The sequence below is a fragment of the Lygodium microphyllum genome, chromosome 7 (genome assembly GCF_053477565.2).
Source record: "Lygodium microphyllum isolate KBCC chromosome 7, Lygodium_microphyllum_v1.1.10, whole genome shotgun sequence".
NCBI classification, from domain to species: domain Eukaryota; kingdom Viridiplantae; phylum Streptophyta; class Polypodiopsida; order Schizaeales; family Lygodiaceae; genus Lygodium; species Lygodium microphyllum.
In genome coordinates this window covers 144,153,462-144,169,942 of record NC_141141.1, presented here as the reverse complement: position 1 = coordinate 144,169,942, position 16,481 = coordinate 144,153,462, and the positions used below count along the sequence as shown (strand labels likewise).

Genomic DNA, 16,481 nt, shown 5'->3' with positions numbered 1-16,481 from the left:
GATGAGGAGAGAAAGTCTCTGGGCCTCCATGGCATCCACTAAAGCCATGAGCTATACCAGTCAAGCAATTAGGCATACATAAGCCACCTTCCTTTTTGATGGCCAACATAAAGCATCGACTACCCCTGTTAGAGATTGATATGTCAAAACATAGCAAGGAAAAATGTAAGAATGTCAACCATGATAACTCAATATATGATCCATCTCTAAAGTGCACTATCTAATCTAGACACATATGAACAAAAACATGCTCCAACTCCTCAGATATGAACTATTGGCTTATAGTGCTCTCTTGATCAAGTGTGGTGACTCGCATAACCAAAAAGAAATGGCAATTAATTTAGTGAAGTACAATAACAACATATATGTGTAGTTGCATAAAAGTTTAAAAACATGGAATAAAGTATCAAGAAAAGCAAGGGATCGATTAGTCTAATAGTAAGATATCATAAAAATGATGAGTTCTACAACTCCATAATGTCACTTCACATAGCTCAATATAGACTAGAAATTCTATTCAAATGTCTCCACAGAAAGAAATGTCTAGTTTGCTTTCAAAGAATTCTTGTAGGCTCCTCTTCTCCACTAGTTGTGGTGGATCTTCGGAGCTTGTCTCCTCCACATAATGCAAGCCCTCTTGGTCCTCCACTTCCTATAAGTATTTCTCCCCTACTTGTATACTATCCTTCTTCACCACATCTAGGGATATTGCTTTCATTATATACTCAATCCATTGGAGGTGTTACAAGGACAACATATAAACAATGAGGTTGTTGTGGCTTATCATAGAAGATCAAATGTATGGAATATTCAAGAACTAATCACCAATAAAATGTATTTCATGTGGCCTTCAATCACTTCAATAAAGTTGAAGTAGAGATACGAGAGGGTGATGCAAATTTTGGGATGCATCAAAATAATCACTAAATATCCCATTTATATGGGTGATGTAGCTGGGTCTCACCTAGCTCATGAAATGCTAATTTAAACCCTGGCACTGTCTCCATAAGCTCATTAGAATCAAGAATAGTTGTAATTTGGAACTTCTACAAAGTGTAGTATGCACCATCTAACTTGCATCCGCTAAATGTTGGTGGACGAATCCACCTAATGATATGCTAGCACTGCTACCTGCGCAGCAGATGACATTTCCCCTCTTTGCTAGTGAAGCCCAAGCCTCTAGTATACTCTTCACTCCTCAAAGCCCCATTAGCTCTTATACCATGTAGAAATTACATAACACAATGTACAAAATTTGAGTAAGGAGAAGAGAATGATTAGTAAATATGGGAAGAATAGAAACAGCTTTAATTTTAAACAAATTGAGACAAAGATGACTCTATTCACCCATGTGCTTCCACTATGAAGCTTAGATGGCAACCTAGATAGATAATAGGCAAAGATCTTAAGGGTTAGCTAGAAGAACTATGATTGGGTGAAAGATAGATGATAATGGCTTTGGAGGGGCCTTCCTATTATAGCCTAGGAAGGCCATTTGGTCAGCTTATTAGACCATATTATGAACCTTCCCTAGTCATCTAGGGAATATTCCCTTTACCATCACGTGCTAGTAATATTCCTCGGAAATATTTTCAAGAATGTTCCCTTTACCAAAATAGGAGTTCCTAACAACTCTCACACTCTGTAACTCAATATATTGTGCCTCTAGTTGCTTTTAGCATAACTAGTCTATCTAACCCAAAGTCTAGATCCACAAAGGTTATCTTTTTGCCATCCAATCACTTAGATCTCATTTGACAAACAAGTTAGGAATGTCCATACTCACACATGGCTTCTACTCATAATGGGAGCCTTACAACTTGTCTGTGCTCATACATGGCTTCTTCTCATAATGAGAGCCTTACAACTTAAAGCACCATGGATCATTGGTGGCACCTTACGAGGATGGAGCATTGAGTATATCTAACACTACCAATCTCTCTCTATACTACTATGGCGAGGGGCTCCAACCACTATCAAAACAACCTCTACCATGATGCTGATGCCCATGGAAGCCACTACTACCTATCTCATGGAATAGCTCATGCACTAGGGATCGTACAACACAGGAACCTAGGAAAGGAAAATCTAATATTATTGAAGTTACTAGAGACACTACAACTATTTTTTGTCCAGAAGGTGAAGGGGTGCTCACATACTCATATAGCTCCATTGGGGTGGGAGAGTGCCCAAAAAATGCCCCTACCTCAGCCATCATTCTCTCTCTCTCATCCTCAAGGTTGAGGTCTTGAGATGATGACCCAGGGAGGTCAATCATAAATATATGTATGTATCTGGTGGGTTTAAGATAAGGGATTTTTAAAATACCATTTTTATATAGCTTTTACATACTAAAGATTCCCATATAAAGGGATTACTTACTAATTGAATGAAAAAGGGTTATGTTTTATTAAAGAAAAACTCACAGATAAGGATAATTATAAATAGGACTTGAACACATGTGATATGGAGGATATGTTGCAGATACTAATAATTGTAGGAAACTTTATCGACTATTATATTAAGGTGTGTAGAGGAGAAAAAATCTATAGAAATCTAGCTCTCCAAGGGCTAGATCCTTCTCTCTATGTCTATTATTGTGTTAGATATATGGATCATTGTTAAAACTAGTATAAACACCCATGTATGAATAGCTATAGTATAACACTTAAATACATAGCATAAGAAGAAACTGCAAAGTACGTAAATGTAGGAAGACAATAGAATGAGGTTCTAAAAATATAGCAATAAGTAGAAGTATAAATCCAAATGATACAAGTAAAGGAAACTGAAGAAGATGCCTTCATAAGTTATAACCCCTAATTCTAGAATAAAATATCTAATTAATGGAGAATGACAAGATTCCTAATTGGAGATCTCATCGTTGTGTGATCCATCCTCAACCTAGTGCTACAAGAAGAAACCAACATAGATCATAGGACATCTATAATGAAATATAGAATGCATGCTTGTTATTAGTATATAATAACTTGCTACCTCTTCTCCCCATAAAAATAGCTTGTCCACAAGCCACATGATCCCATGGTGTTGTCATTGAATGACTAGTGAAGCCATAATACAAAAACATAGATACACATAATCTCATGGTGATGTCATTGAATGACTAGCCATACTACAAAAATATAGATACACAAAATTGAATGTTAGATAAAATAGATGTAATATGGAAATGATATATTGAATCCAAACCTATAACAAAAATAGTTTGAGTCCTAAACCTATAATCTAACCATGACTCCCAATATTTGATCATGAGCCTGTTGCAACATAAGCATGATTTTCTTCCATTGCCCCTTATTAAGCCACATAGGCTACTTTCACCCATCATGATAGGCATCATGCGCCTCTCAACAAAGATAGCCTAGGTATTTATAAATGCAATTAGATATGTAAGTGTTAGAAAATTGATTCACTATTGATCAATGGCTCTGGAAACTCTATGTGCTTTCTATATATGATATAATATTTGTGGATCAGGTCTTGCTTTCTCCACTTCTTGATGATGCTATGGTGATATTCCTACACAACAAGCTCACGTAACCTACTGATTAGTTTCCCCCTTCATCATTCGGGATCAATTGACTTGGATATTCACTGATCATGTACCTGCATGCCATGATGAGGGGCCTTAAGGACACTAAGCTTGCGAGGTGTGATAATCTCCAAGCAAATGAGGCCATCACCATATTGGTTACCATATCATCGGATGAAATCTATCTTGGAGCAATATTGATAACCTTGAAATTAAGGTTAATGTAGCTAAATTGAGTGGAGATAGGGATGTGATTTGGGGAGTCACAAATAGACTGGTCAGAGATGAGAGCTTAGATGAGTATAGTAGTAGGTAGCAAATCCTAGAACTAACTCAGTAGAATTAAAACCCATAAATCCATGGTCTTGTAGGTCTAGTGTTGGTTCCCCCTAGTATAGGTAAAGATGCTGAGAAGTCATGGTTAAGAAGAGGACCAATAAAATGATGAGATAACATCATCTCCTCCACAAGAATTACAATTGAAAAAACTATGATAAACTAAGGAGTGGTGATGATGAATGCATAAAAAATGTACAGTGCTATGAGGGAACTATTCCAACACTATGTATGAAGTGGATTAGAACAACGACTCATACACTATTAGGAGAAATCATTATGTGGAGTCAATGTCCATAGTAGTGATAAGGTCATATATCTCCTTGTCATTGTAGAGTCATGTCATGCTAACAAGTATAATAGCTACTTGTGATAAACAAACAAATCAATATATAGTGTTTTCTCTCACTTCTTTCCTCTCCCCTTCATCTCTCCCTTTCATTCTTTCTACTTCTCCCTTTCTCACACTTCTAATACCCTATTTTCTCATAACTTTAGTGGCTAAGATATATTATCACAACATTTTTAGGTTCGCATAATTGTCTCATATAATTTGTCTCATTATATTCAAATATGTAGTTTGTCTTAAGATAATATATAGGTAGCTTGGGTTTCTACCATTTGTAAGAACTTAACTATGCAAGCAAGCACTTACTTATCATCATTCTAATGAACACTTAGGTTATCAACAAACTCTCTCAATTTCATAGGGAGCTTACACCTCTTCATTTGTATTAGTGTGCAACTCAAATATGTTAGTGTACAATCCAACCATTCTAACAAAATAATTATTAGCTTCAAATAAGCTATGTTTCTTATTTAATTTGTGAGGGCATGGAGCAACTTGCATCATGTAGAGCCACTGTTCTCATCTAGTGGATTAGAATGAAAATTAACATGCATACAAAGCAATGCATATGAGAAAGTTGCACAAAGTGAATGTGACTTTAAAAATTAGAAAGTAATAAAGTTTATAATCCTATTCGCAATGTTTGGAGATAAACAATGCATCATGTAGATTTGTCTAGAATTTCATAGAGTCCACCTCCACAAATCCTAAAGGTCCCCTTCATAGTTGTGCTTGGACCCTCCATCACCACTTTGTACCACTAAAAATCTAAGATGAACATTTTGAAACTATGGTAGTGAAGTTCCAAAATCTCTTGGATCTTCTCAAAATAGTCTATTTCAACTATTACTTTCTAACAACCCTGAGGGGTTCACCTTATAGAACATATAAGATACCATGTGAGTTCAAAAGAAAGGGTATTATATTTAGTAAAATTTATAGAATCATATTTATAAAATGGATTTCTAAATTACAACTAGAAAAAAAATCTATAAGTTTAGTAAAGTAAAGGGTGTAACTTTTAAGGCCTTAGCATGTAAAGAAAGGGTATTTCTTATCTTTGAATGCACATTATAAGTAGACTTCCAGGGTAACAACTCTCTTGTTAAAACTTCACCATTACATCACAATCAAATGTGTGTCATATTTTGTCTACATGCTCCACTCAAAAATATCACCCATTACACTATAAGGCAAAATATGACTTCTATAGAAAAAGAAAATCAAAGATAAACCTTCAATAAATGTTTGATCTTATGCAAGCATACATATTAAAGCAACCTATCCCAATTTTTGCTTACCCTATGTATGCAACCCTTGGAGAATTGACACTCCTCTATGCTTGCATTGACCCCCTCCTATGTAGCTTCTCATAGCTCTTCATACAACTAGGAAGGGGTCACAAAGGTAGCTAATGCCTCTAGTACTCTAGATAGTGCACATGTTGTGTTTTTAAAGAATGTGTCGAAGGTGTGCCTTGTGAGCTTTAAGTGCTCCTTTGCAATCTTATACTGAGGTTGTGAATTTATCCATCCAACTCAAGAGTTCCTCCTTCATGAATCAAGTGTACTTAGATGCTCATAAGGGCATACTATTGCAACATTTGAAGTGTGTGTGGGTTAGGTTAATGGGGCTATAGACTATCATCTAACAATTCCCAATTATATCCTTTTCTTCCAAGTAAGTTACATAGAATTTTTAAAATAATCAATCTATATAAATATCAAATGATATTAAATATAAAAAGCTTGGGACATTTTGATATTTTTATCTAGTAGACATAGTTATAAATGAAGGGTTCACTAAAGAGTGACAATGAGGGGCTAGTAGACTCACACTCAAGGATGCACTATTTTAAGGTTTTCAAAAGTATAAAATACAAAGGAAATTGGCATGGATCAACTATTTCAAAGAAATTTAGCTTAATGTTTAAATAAGAAATCAATATCATACTTGGACCCACTTTTAAAAATGGATCATTTTTGCAAAAATGTCACTAAATTGGAGTGGGCTAAATTTTATTGTTGAGGGATATCATGTTATTGTCCTCTTTGTCATAAACCAACCAAGGTAGTCCAAGTCAAGAGGGTGTGTCAATTCAATCTCTCTCTCTCTCTCTCTCTCTCTCTCTCTCTCTCTCTCTCTCTCTCTCTCTCTCAACTTTTTTCTTTGAGGGACAATTTTCTCTTGCCCTTCTCATGCCATTTTCCTTTACAAGCACACACACATGCATGCATGCATGAAACTCTTTTTGGTAAAGCATTGTTACCAAAATATAACCCATAAGAAGTTGAGCCTAGCTATTAATGAAAACATCATAATGAAGTTGCTTTGTTAGAAGAGACGAAAGAATTTGGTTTGACATATATTATTGCAATTCACTTGTAAATGACAAACCAGTTTTGCTTTTCAGTGGATATGTTAATGTTGATAAGCTTGAGTAGATTAGATGATGGAGTTGTTCCCATGTATAGATGAGGTAAGTATATTGATTCTCAATGCACATTATTGGTGCATGCGTATAGCTTATAAGATGTCATAATAGCTATGAGATATCATAATTTATATCATGATTTAAGTACACATAAGAAAGGGTGTAATCCTCATAAAACCCTTTGTCGATAATTTCCAAGGGTTTATTAAATAGAATGATGTAGCAAATGCTGATTTGAACCTCCAAGACTCAAGAAGTCACGCGTGGTACCTTCATAAGTCGTTGTTGGCTGGAGAGTATGTGCTGGGGCAGTCCCTGTTAGGGTAGTATCAACCTGATGTGGCATTGGAAAAATGCATTGATCAGTCGAATTGGGGTGGCGAAGGTCAATGGAATTACTGAATACTATATTGGGGTCGCTTCTGTGATTAACGGAGATATTTGGATGAGGTCCATTGAGACCTTTATCACAAAAGGAACGTATAGCTCTGGAAGGCCCAAGTGATAGCTCAAGCTGAGGGTGAATCAAATCAGATTCATTTATAGCAGTACGCACACTGGAGTTGTTGTAGGTAGCATTGATCAGGCAGATTCCAGCTCCCGTGATAGCTTCTGCAGGCGGCCGGATAGTTAAGGCCAAATCATTGTCCAAGCTGCAGCTGGATGTGATCTCCGGCTTCGAGTTTAATGCAGTGCCTCCATACGAGGCTAATTCTGCAGTATTAATGTCTGCTTCTGCATTCTTCAAGTGATCCGAGGAGTCGTCGCCCGTGCTAATATTTTGGTTTTGGCCAATATTGCTGTCCATATGATCTCCTGCTACCATCAATATGGCTCTTTCATCTGCCAAAGCTTTACAGTAGTCGCGATGCTTATTATAATTGTCCTTCCTGAGAAAGTAACAGAACAGATATGGGTGAACAATGGCAGCATCAATCAACAATCTAATACGGCCTCGACGGCAGAATACTACAGTACTACCACAATTCCCGCCTTTCAGACTTCGAAAGTACACTATCCAAATAATTAGTAGTAACGTGATTTTTGAATGGAGTGGGTTACACTCTCCATCTGTTTAAACGTAACGCAATTGCACACTAGTACTGCAAAATTTTAAATTATGGAGCACTAGGTTAAGAGTTTTCCTATGAGATGAACGGCTAGATATTATAATACATTTGTTACAGCACTCGATTTGAGAGCAAGTTCACATATCTAGGGATTCTTCCCAAGGTCTCCAAAACAGACACAGAGTTCAGATCTGATATTTCGAATGAAATGGGCGCGTGGAGAAAGCTGACTTGGGGGTGCGGTGGGAAAGAGACAGAGACACACAGTGCCAGGCAGCTGAGAGAAGGGGGAAGGAGGGGGTGCGCGCGCGCGCTCAGGGATTGCTTAGAACACGACTTGAACATGGGGTGATGGGTGACCTAAAAACATACCAGAGTCGGGAACACGCTAGGTTATGAGACAAGGTTGCTATGTTAAGCACTTCAGGCCGTCGCAGCTCAGTCTAAGTGAAAGAGGGTAAAAGAGATCGATCATCAGAACTGAAGCATAGCTGGATCAGTGCTATTGTGGAATTAGCAAGCCAGCACAGCGAGGGTTGTGGAGTGTTCTGCACACAGGTATGGGAGAGCGGATGAGAGATGAAGTACGCATGCATGCACCAGCAGGCGCTGCGAGGGAGTGGGATAGACGGTACTCGATTATCAAGTGTCAGCCCAGAAGATATCAAGTGCGTGTCTGGGAATGCTGATGATGAAAGAGAGATGATTGAATTAATTAGAGAATTAAGTTGGGTTAATTACCTGTTGAAGACCTCGCCGCAGTCGCGGCAGCGGTAGTCGCGGCTGCCGCAGATCTTGGAGTGGGCCTTCCAGTCGGAGTGGACGGCGTAGGCCTTGAGGCAGCGGCCGCAGCGCCACTGCCGCTCGCCGTGCTTGCGGCTGTAGTGCTTTCGGATGCCCGTCAGGTCGCTCAGCGCGCGCGAGGGGCTGTGATGAGGGCAGCTTTCCTCCGGGCACACGAACACCCGCCTCGCCGACGAGGATGGCGTACTACTCGCGCCGCCGCTCATCATCATGCCCGGCCGGCTGCTGCTGCCCGGCGCCGGGACGTAGCCCGCCGTCGATACCAGGAGCTTGCCGGGCAGGTTGTGCTGGCGCAGGTGCAGCTGCAGGTTCTGTTCTCTCGGGAATCCCTTGCCACACACCTCGCAGAAGAATCGGTTGGCTGCCATGAGAGTCCGTGGCGACAAAGCCACCACTTCCAGCTCTTCCTCTGCAAGCATTTTGGTCTTTGAGAAACATAAACCCTCTCTCTCTCTCTCTCGCTCTCAAAACAAGCAGACACACAGACACATATGTAGCTTGACAGAACAGGTTTTACTGGGAGACATTCTAGGTTGTTCCCATGTAGTACACGTGCTCTTCCTGCAAGCTTATCAACTCCTGCAAAGGGAGATACACCATTCCATACGTCTGAACCCCTCGTGGTGGAGGATGAGGACCAGACACTGCTTGCGTCTGCTAGGTTTTGGATAGCTTCCTTTTAAAACTCAGGTGTTTGTTAACTCCCTCGCAAACACTTATGCAGATCTCTTTGTCTGATTTCTAGAGCTGAGAACCTGCGACAAAACTCTCTCTCTCCCCCCGGTCCATGATCTAAACCCTTCTCTGTGTTTTATAACCTTCTTGTAAAATTCTCTCTCCCTTCTCTCTCTCTCTCTCTCTCTCTCCAACCGCCCACAGGTCCATGATGTAAACCCTTCTCCTTGTGTTTGTTACTTTCTTGTAATTCATAACTTAAACCCTGTCCATTCTCTCTCTCTCTCTCTCCGTGTCGTCGAGTACTGCACCTGGAGATGTGCTCCGGATCCTCTTCCTCTTTCTCGATTTCACCTGCTGCCCGTCCTGATCTTCTCCCTCGTTCGCCCCTGCCGCCTCGACCCTAATTCGACCGCTGTTGTACTCATCTAGACGTTCCGTCATGATAGTGGCAGCAAGCAAGTCTTTGACCCGAGTGTTGATAGGCTGTAGCTGCGGCGGCGGCCATTCTCGCAGCACATCCCCGTAGCTGAAATCAGCTGGCGATTCGTCTTGCAGGGGCGGAGGATTGATGATGGAGCTCATCATACACTCATTCGGCGCTGTTGAGAAGCACTCGTATGTTCCGCAGCTATGCACCCTCCCGTACGTGTGATGATGATGATGATGATCGCGAGAATCGATCATGGCAGACGCCTGCAGATGATGCACATGATCACGGTGATGATCAGTTCGTATCATTTCTGCTGAAAATTAAGTGGCGTGAAGCGAGTGGCAGCAGGCGCTAGTCTAAGGCTCGAGAGGGAGGTATATCACATGTTTTACAGAGTTGACGTTAATTAGAAATACAATAGCTACACGATGAAGGTTGTCTGTCACTTTGGGATATCGAGAATTTGTGAGAGAGAAACTGTCGACAGTCGGTGCCACAGCCACCGAATGGATGTATTGTGTGTACAGGGCCTTGCAAATACTGCGGTTATACGCATTCATGCATAGATGCATGTCATCCATGCCTTGCTGACGTATCTCTCCGCACTTCGACTAGACACAGAGAGAGAGAGAGAGAGAGAGAGGGCGCATGTCACAGTTCTCCCGAGGTCAGGACTCAGAAGACCTCGAATGTCGACATGTCCTGCTTTTTCAGCTTTGACATTAAGGGCAGGTCATACGCATCAGCTTTCTAGAAGTCTATCTCAAAAGCAAGCCTAATACATACCCAGATTCCATAGGAAATAATACTCGCAACTTCGGTAGCCCTCGCTGCAAATACACCGAGGAAGTGGGTATGGCAACACGTCAAAAATAAATTTTTGGAGCTTCATGTCACTGGATACGAGCATGCATTCAAATACATGAGAAATCATTCAAGATTGAAGAGCAATTTATGTGGTGCCATGCCCTATGGCCAAGGAAAAATTTTTCAAAAGCATGTGACTACTAGAATTTTAAAAAGGAGTTTCTACCTTTCTTATATCTTACTGACATCAATCTTGCCGAGTCAATGATTTATGCATGATTTATGTGTAGCTTATTGATCGTGGTTCTTATGAAATCATGGTATTTATGATATAGTATTAGAATTCACTATGAAAACAAGATGAATTTTTAAAATTTTATTGTGGATTTTGTCTATTTGCCACATGATCAATGAGTTGTTGCACAATCACATGTGTAACATTGGTCATATATTATGTCTAGTACATAGATGGAACGATACTAATGTGTTTTGTATTGCAATAAGTACATTATGAGACAGAGTTATGTGGAATAAGTATTTTGAGGAAGTGCATTTTAATGTGTGAAAATGGAGTGTTTCAAAGTTTAGACATATTGGTTTTTAATAGGCACTCATAAATGCAAGGAGTTTCATATGCATGTATGCAATTGATTTGTTTTGGGATGTGTTTATTGTAAAAAGCCTAGAAAGTCTAAGATATTATTTTATCATGTAAAGTTATAGATATATTATCATGTAAAGTTGTTAGAATATATGATAGTAGATTTATTTTTCCAAAAGCAAGTGGTGCAAGGAAAGAAAAAGTAAAGAAAGCCAAAAACATAAAAGATGCCTTCAATATATTCTAAAAGCTTAATACAATACATAATTACATGCATGGGGGAGATGGTTACCCGTATATGGGGGAGATTGTTTCCAATGATCTTGTATCATACACATCATGTCTATTCTCTTCTCTCTTGCAGTTTATTCTCTCTCAATTTTCTATCGATATTTGGTTCTGGTATGATGAAGGCTAGCAACATTTGTATTAGAATGCAAGCATTGGTGGACACATCAACATCCAAGAGAAGCCATGTATCCATCTTTGAAGGCAACATGCATCATCATCAACATCCAAGATTAGTCTTTTATCCACTAAATGAAGACTTTACACATAGGTTTCTAGCTCAAAGTTATCCATCAACATTAGTTGTATACTTCTCTACAACATTTGGTGAAAAGAACTTCTTCAAGGCTTCTTTCTCTTCTTTTATTCCTAAAAACCACAGTAGGAGTAGTAAAACCATTATCTATAGTGGTAGTTTAAACACTTGTGGAAAGGAAAGGTTGTTTTAAAAGCCACTACATGTAGCCCTGGGCCCTCCCCCGCCTTTACATACCTAATTCTTTTTCAACAAGTTCTCTACCATTACATTATAAAATGCAATTTCAGTGTGAGAAGCTAAATGATTATTTTCACACTTGGGAGGAGTATATATGTCCCTCTCCCTACATGTGGCACTTAGAGATATTATTGTATATCTAATAACCTCTTCACATACACGAAATTCCACTCTATGGGATTTCTATAGGCTTGTCATGCATGCAACTTAATCGCAACTATGTTAGGTCTTATCAGTACGAATGAAGTAAATATGGAATCGCCTCTTTTTAAAAATTACTTTACAAAAACAAATCAATCTTTTTTAACATAATTTCAACAAAGTTACTAAAGTGCTTTAAGAGCATGATTGGCAACAAAATCCAACTACTTAAGATTAAGATAATTACATTGCTCTAATTTTAAAAGGCATATTCGAAGAGGAATAAATGAAGAAGGATAAAAAAAATTAGTTGTAAGTCTCAAACATCCTAATCTTTCAATAACAATTGCAACATGAACAAATCTTTTGTCTTCTATCATCCTAAACTTTTTCTATCAAATAGACCTTTTTATTTCCAACCAAAAAGCGACAATGAACAAAGGTATTCAAACAACAAGGTAAAACCTCAAACAAGAAGTCTTAATGTTCAACCTGAAAAAGCCCAAATTTACTTACCAGCATAGTTGTGGAAAACTAGGTCATTTTCATTCAAATCATGGACTTCAACTTCCACCTGACAATAATCAAAACATAGCCTTGTTGCATAACATTGAGAAGGAACCTAACTATGCTTCTAGCTGGACTATAAACACATTGCAACAAGAGGTATCAACTAAAGAAAAACTAGATGTGGCTAATTCTTTATATGCTTTCCTTAAGATGAAGGGTTCTATGAAAGATTTGGATGTTGGAATTAGAGACTAGTCTTTCATGTTGCAAGGTTAAACCAACATTTCAAGGGATTAGATACAGTGGAACATGAAAAATCAAAGGGTTAGAAATTTTTGCAAGTATATGCATAATGAAATGCCATTTCCTAGTTAAAGTCTAACATCCCTCACCATCCACTTGCAGTGTTGAAATTTGTGTTCTTATTGGTTGATAACTCGAAAATTGAGTGCTGCCTAACTAGTTGTCATAGTTTTCCTTCTTTTAATCGCAAGATTGATTTCTATTAATACAATGTAATGTTTATAGCCACCTAATATAATGTAAATGCTTAAGAAGACTTGTAGCCAAGTTTATCATAGTTTATCTAGCATTGTATTCTACCCCACAAGGAAATTTTGAATCGCCTTAATTGACATGGTATTTGCCTTCCTGACTTGCAAAAATAAAATTTTGGAGCTTCATGTCAGCGGATACGAGCATGCATTCAAATACATGAGAAATCATTCAAGATTGAAGAGCAATTTATGTGGTGCCATGCCCTATGGCCAATGAAAATTTTTCAAAAGCATGTGACTACTAGAATTTTAAAAAGGAGTTTCTACCTTTCTTATATCCTACTGACATCAATCTTGCCGAGTCAATGATTTATGTGTAGTTTGTTAATCGTGGTTCTTATGAAATCATGGTCTTTATGATATAATATTAGAATTCACTATGAAAATATGATGACTTTTTAAAATTTTATTGTGGATTTTGTCTATTTGCTACATGATCAATGAGTTGTTGCACAATCACATGTGTAACATCGGTCATATATTATGTCTAGTACATAGATGGAACGATACTAATGTGTTTTGTATTGCAATAAGCACATTATGAGACAGAGTTATGTGGAATAAGTATTTTGAGGAAGTGCATTTTAATGTGTGAAAATGGAGTGTTTCATAGATAAGACATATTGGTATTTAATAGGCACTCATAAATGCAAGGAGCTTTCATATGCACGTATGCAGTTGATTTGTTTTGGGATGTGTTTATTGTAAAAAGCCTAGAAAGTCTAAGATATTATTTTATCATGTAAAGTTATAGATATATTATCATGTAAAGTTGTTAGAATATATGATAGTAGATTGATTTTTCCAAAAGCAAGTGGTGCAAGGAAAGAAAAAGTAAAGAAAGCCAAAAACATAAAAGATGCCTTCAATATATTCTAAAAGCTTAATAGAATACATAATTACATGCATGGGGGAGATGGTTATCCATATATGGGGGAGATTGTATCCAATGATCTTGTATCATACACATCATGTAAATTCTCCTCTCTCTTGCAGTTTATTCTCTCTCAATTTTCTATCGATATTTGGTTCTGGTATGATGAAGGCTAGCAACATTTGTATTAGAATGCAAGCATTGGTGGACACATCAACATCCAAGAGAAGCCATGTATCCATCTTTGAAGGCAACATGCATCATCATCAACATCCAAGATTAGTCTTTTATCCACTAAATGAAGACTTTACACATAGGTTTCTAGCTCAAAGTTATCCATCAACATTAGTTGTATACTTCTCTACAACATTTGGTGAAAAGGACTTCTTCAAGGCTTCTTTCTCTTCTTTTATTCCTAAAAACCAAAATAGGAGTAGTAAAACCATTATATATAGTGGTAGTTCAAGCCAAAGTGGTTTTCCTTCTACGAAGAAGAGAAATAGATCAAATATTACAAATTTATTTGTACTAGTCTCACAACCCAAAACTAGCAATCATGTCACCTACCCAACCACCAACTCTACTTCATCCATTGATTAACCTCCGTGATTCATCGATGACATATCTTTTTTCTTCTTCCATGCCGCCTCGATTCGAAAAATTTCAGCTTAAATTTTAAAAAACTTATTAGTTTTAAAACAAATACTTGTTTTTTTGTAGCAATCATTTAAACACTTGTGGAAAGGAAAGGTTGTTTTAAAATCCACTACATGTAGCCCCCCCCCCCCCCCCGCCCCCCCGCCTTTACATACCTAATTCTTTTTCAACAAGCTCTCTACCATTACATTATAAAATGCAATTTCAGTGTGAGAAGCTAAATGATTATTTCGACACTTGGGAGGAGTATCTATGCCCCTCTCCCTACATGTGGCACTTAGAGATATTATTGTATATCTAATAACCTCTTCACATACACGAAATTCCACTCTATGGGATTTCTATAGGCTTGTTCATGCATGCAACTTAATCGCAACTATGTTGGGTCTTATTAGTACGAATGAAGTAAATATGGAATCACCTCTTTTAAAAATTACTTTACAAAAACAAATCAATCTTTGTTAACATAATTTGAACAAAGTTACTAAAGTGCTTTAAGAGCATGATTGGCAACAAAATCCAACTACTTAAGATTAAGATAATTACATTACTCTAATTTTAAAAGGCATATTCGAAGAGGAATAAATGAAGAAGGATAAAAAAATTAGTTGTAAGTCTTAAACATCCTAATCTTTCAATAGCAATTGCAACATGAACAAATCTTTTGTCTTTTATCGTCCTAAACTTTTTGTATCAAATAGACCTTTTTATTTCCAACCAAAAAGTGACAATGAACAAAGGTATTCAAACAACAAGGTAAAACCTCAAACAAGAAGTCTTAATGTTCAACCTGAAAAAGTCCAAGTTTACTTACCAGCACAGTTGTGGAAAACTAGGTCATTTTCATTCAAATCATGGACTTCAACTTCCACCCAACAATAATCAAAACATAGCCTTGTTGCATAACATCAAGAAGGAACCTAACTATGCTTCTAGATGGACTATAAACAATACATTGCAGTAAGAGGTATCAACTAAAGAAAAACTAGATGTGGCTAATTCTTTATATGCTTTCCTTAAGATGAAGGGTTCTATGAAAGATTTGGATGTTGGAATTAGAGACTAGTCTTTCATGTTGCAAGGTTAAACTGACATTTCAAGGAATTAGATACATTTCAAGGCATTAGATACATTTCATGGCATTAGATACAGTGGAACATGAAAAATCAAAGGGTTAGAAATTTTTGCAATTATATGCATAAAGAAATGTCATTTCCTAGTTGACCTCTCCAATCATTGAACAATATTATTCTTGGTCTACCATTTACATAACAATTATTCTAACATTGACTATCATTCTCATACTATCACTTTTGAATTTCAAGAATAAACTATTTCTTTGATTAGTGAGAACCTTAAGAATGACTTATTTGCACTTAGATTAGTCATGCACAAGCTAAACTAGCGCTTAGAAAGTAATAGAAGTCATGTATGATTTTTGTCTTTGAAGTAGAAATCCTTGAATCTTTTGTATTGACCCTCACAAAGAAAAAGTTATTAGATTCATATAAGCATTTTTTTATAGATGAATGTCCACCTAAATGGTCACCATCTTGAGGAGACCTATATCACAAGATAGAACTTTTTCGTGGGGTCACTTATCCATACAAAGATCCATATGGGTATAGTCCTTTGTATTAAAAAGAAATCTAAAGACAAGCAAGTGAATTACTAAATAAGGGTTGGATTCATCCTAGCTCTTCTCTATTTTGGTGCACTTATATTTTTGGTTGAAAACAAAGATAAAATGTATAGGATGTGCTTTTAACTAATCCAAGGACATGTATAGCTATGAGAAAACATATAGGATGTGCATAGATATTTCAAATAGTTCACATGTATAGAATGATTCTATCAAAAATTTAAACTTCGATAGTGGAATTGTAATTTAAATAC

At 37.4% G+C, this 16,481-nt stretch overlaps 1 protein-coding gene across 1 annotated transcript; it reads right to left on the bottom strand.

The window, feature by feature from the left end:
* Nucleotides 1-6,601: 6,601 nt before the first annotated feature.
* Nucleotides 6,602-10,342, bottom strand: LOC148034047 (uncharacterized). Its single transcript, XM_087682055.1, has 3 exons — nt 9,533-10,342; nt 8,484-8,955; nt 6,602-7,562 (listed from the first exon to the last, which is right to left on the bottom strand). The coding sequence occupies exons 1-3, from the start codon at nt 9,960-9,962 to the stop codon at nt 6,878-6,880; spliced, it is 1,587 nt and encodes a 528-aa protein (XP_087538181.1). The 5' UTR covers nt 9,963-10,342; the 3' UTR covers nt 6,602-6,877.
* Nucleotides 10,343-16,481: the final 6,139 nt, after the last annotated feature.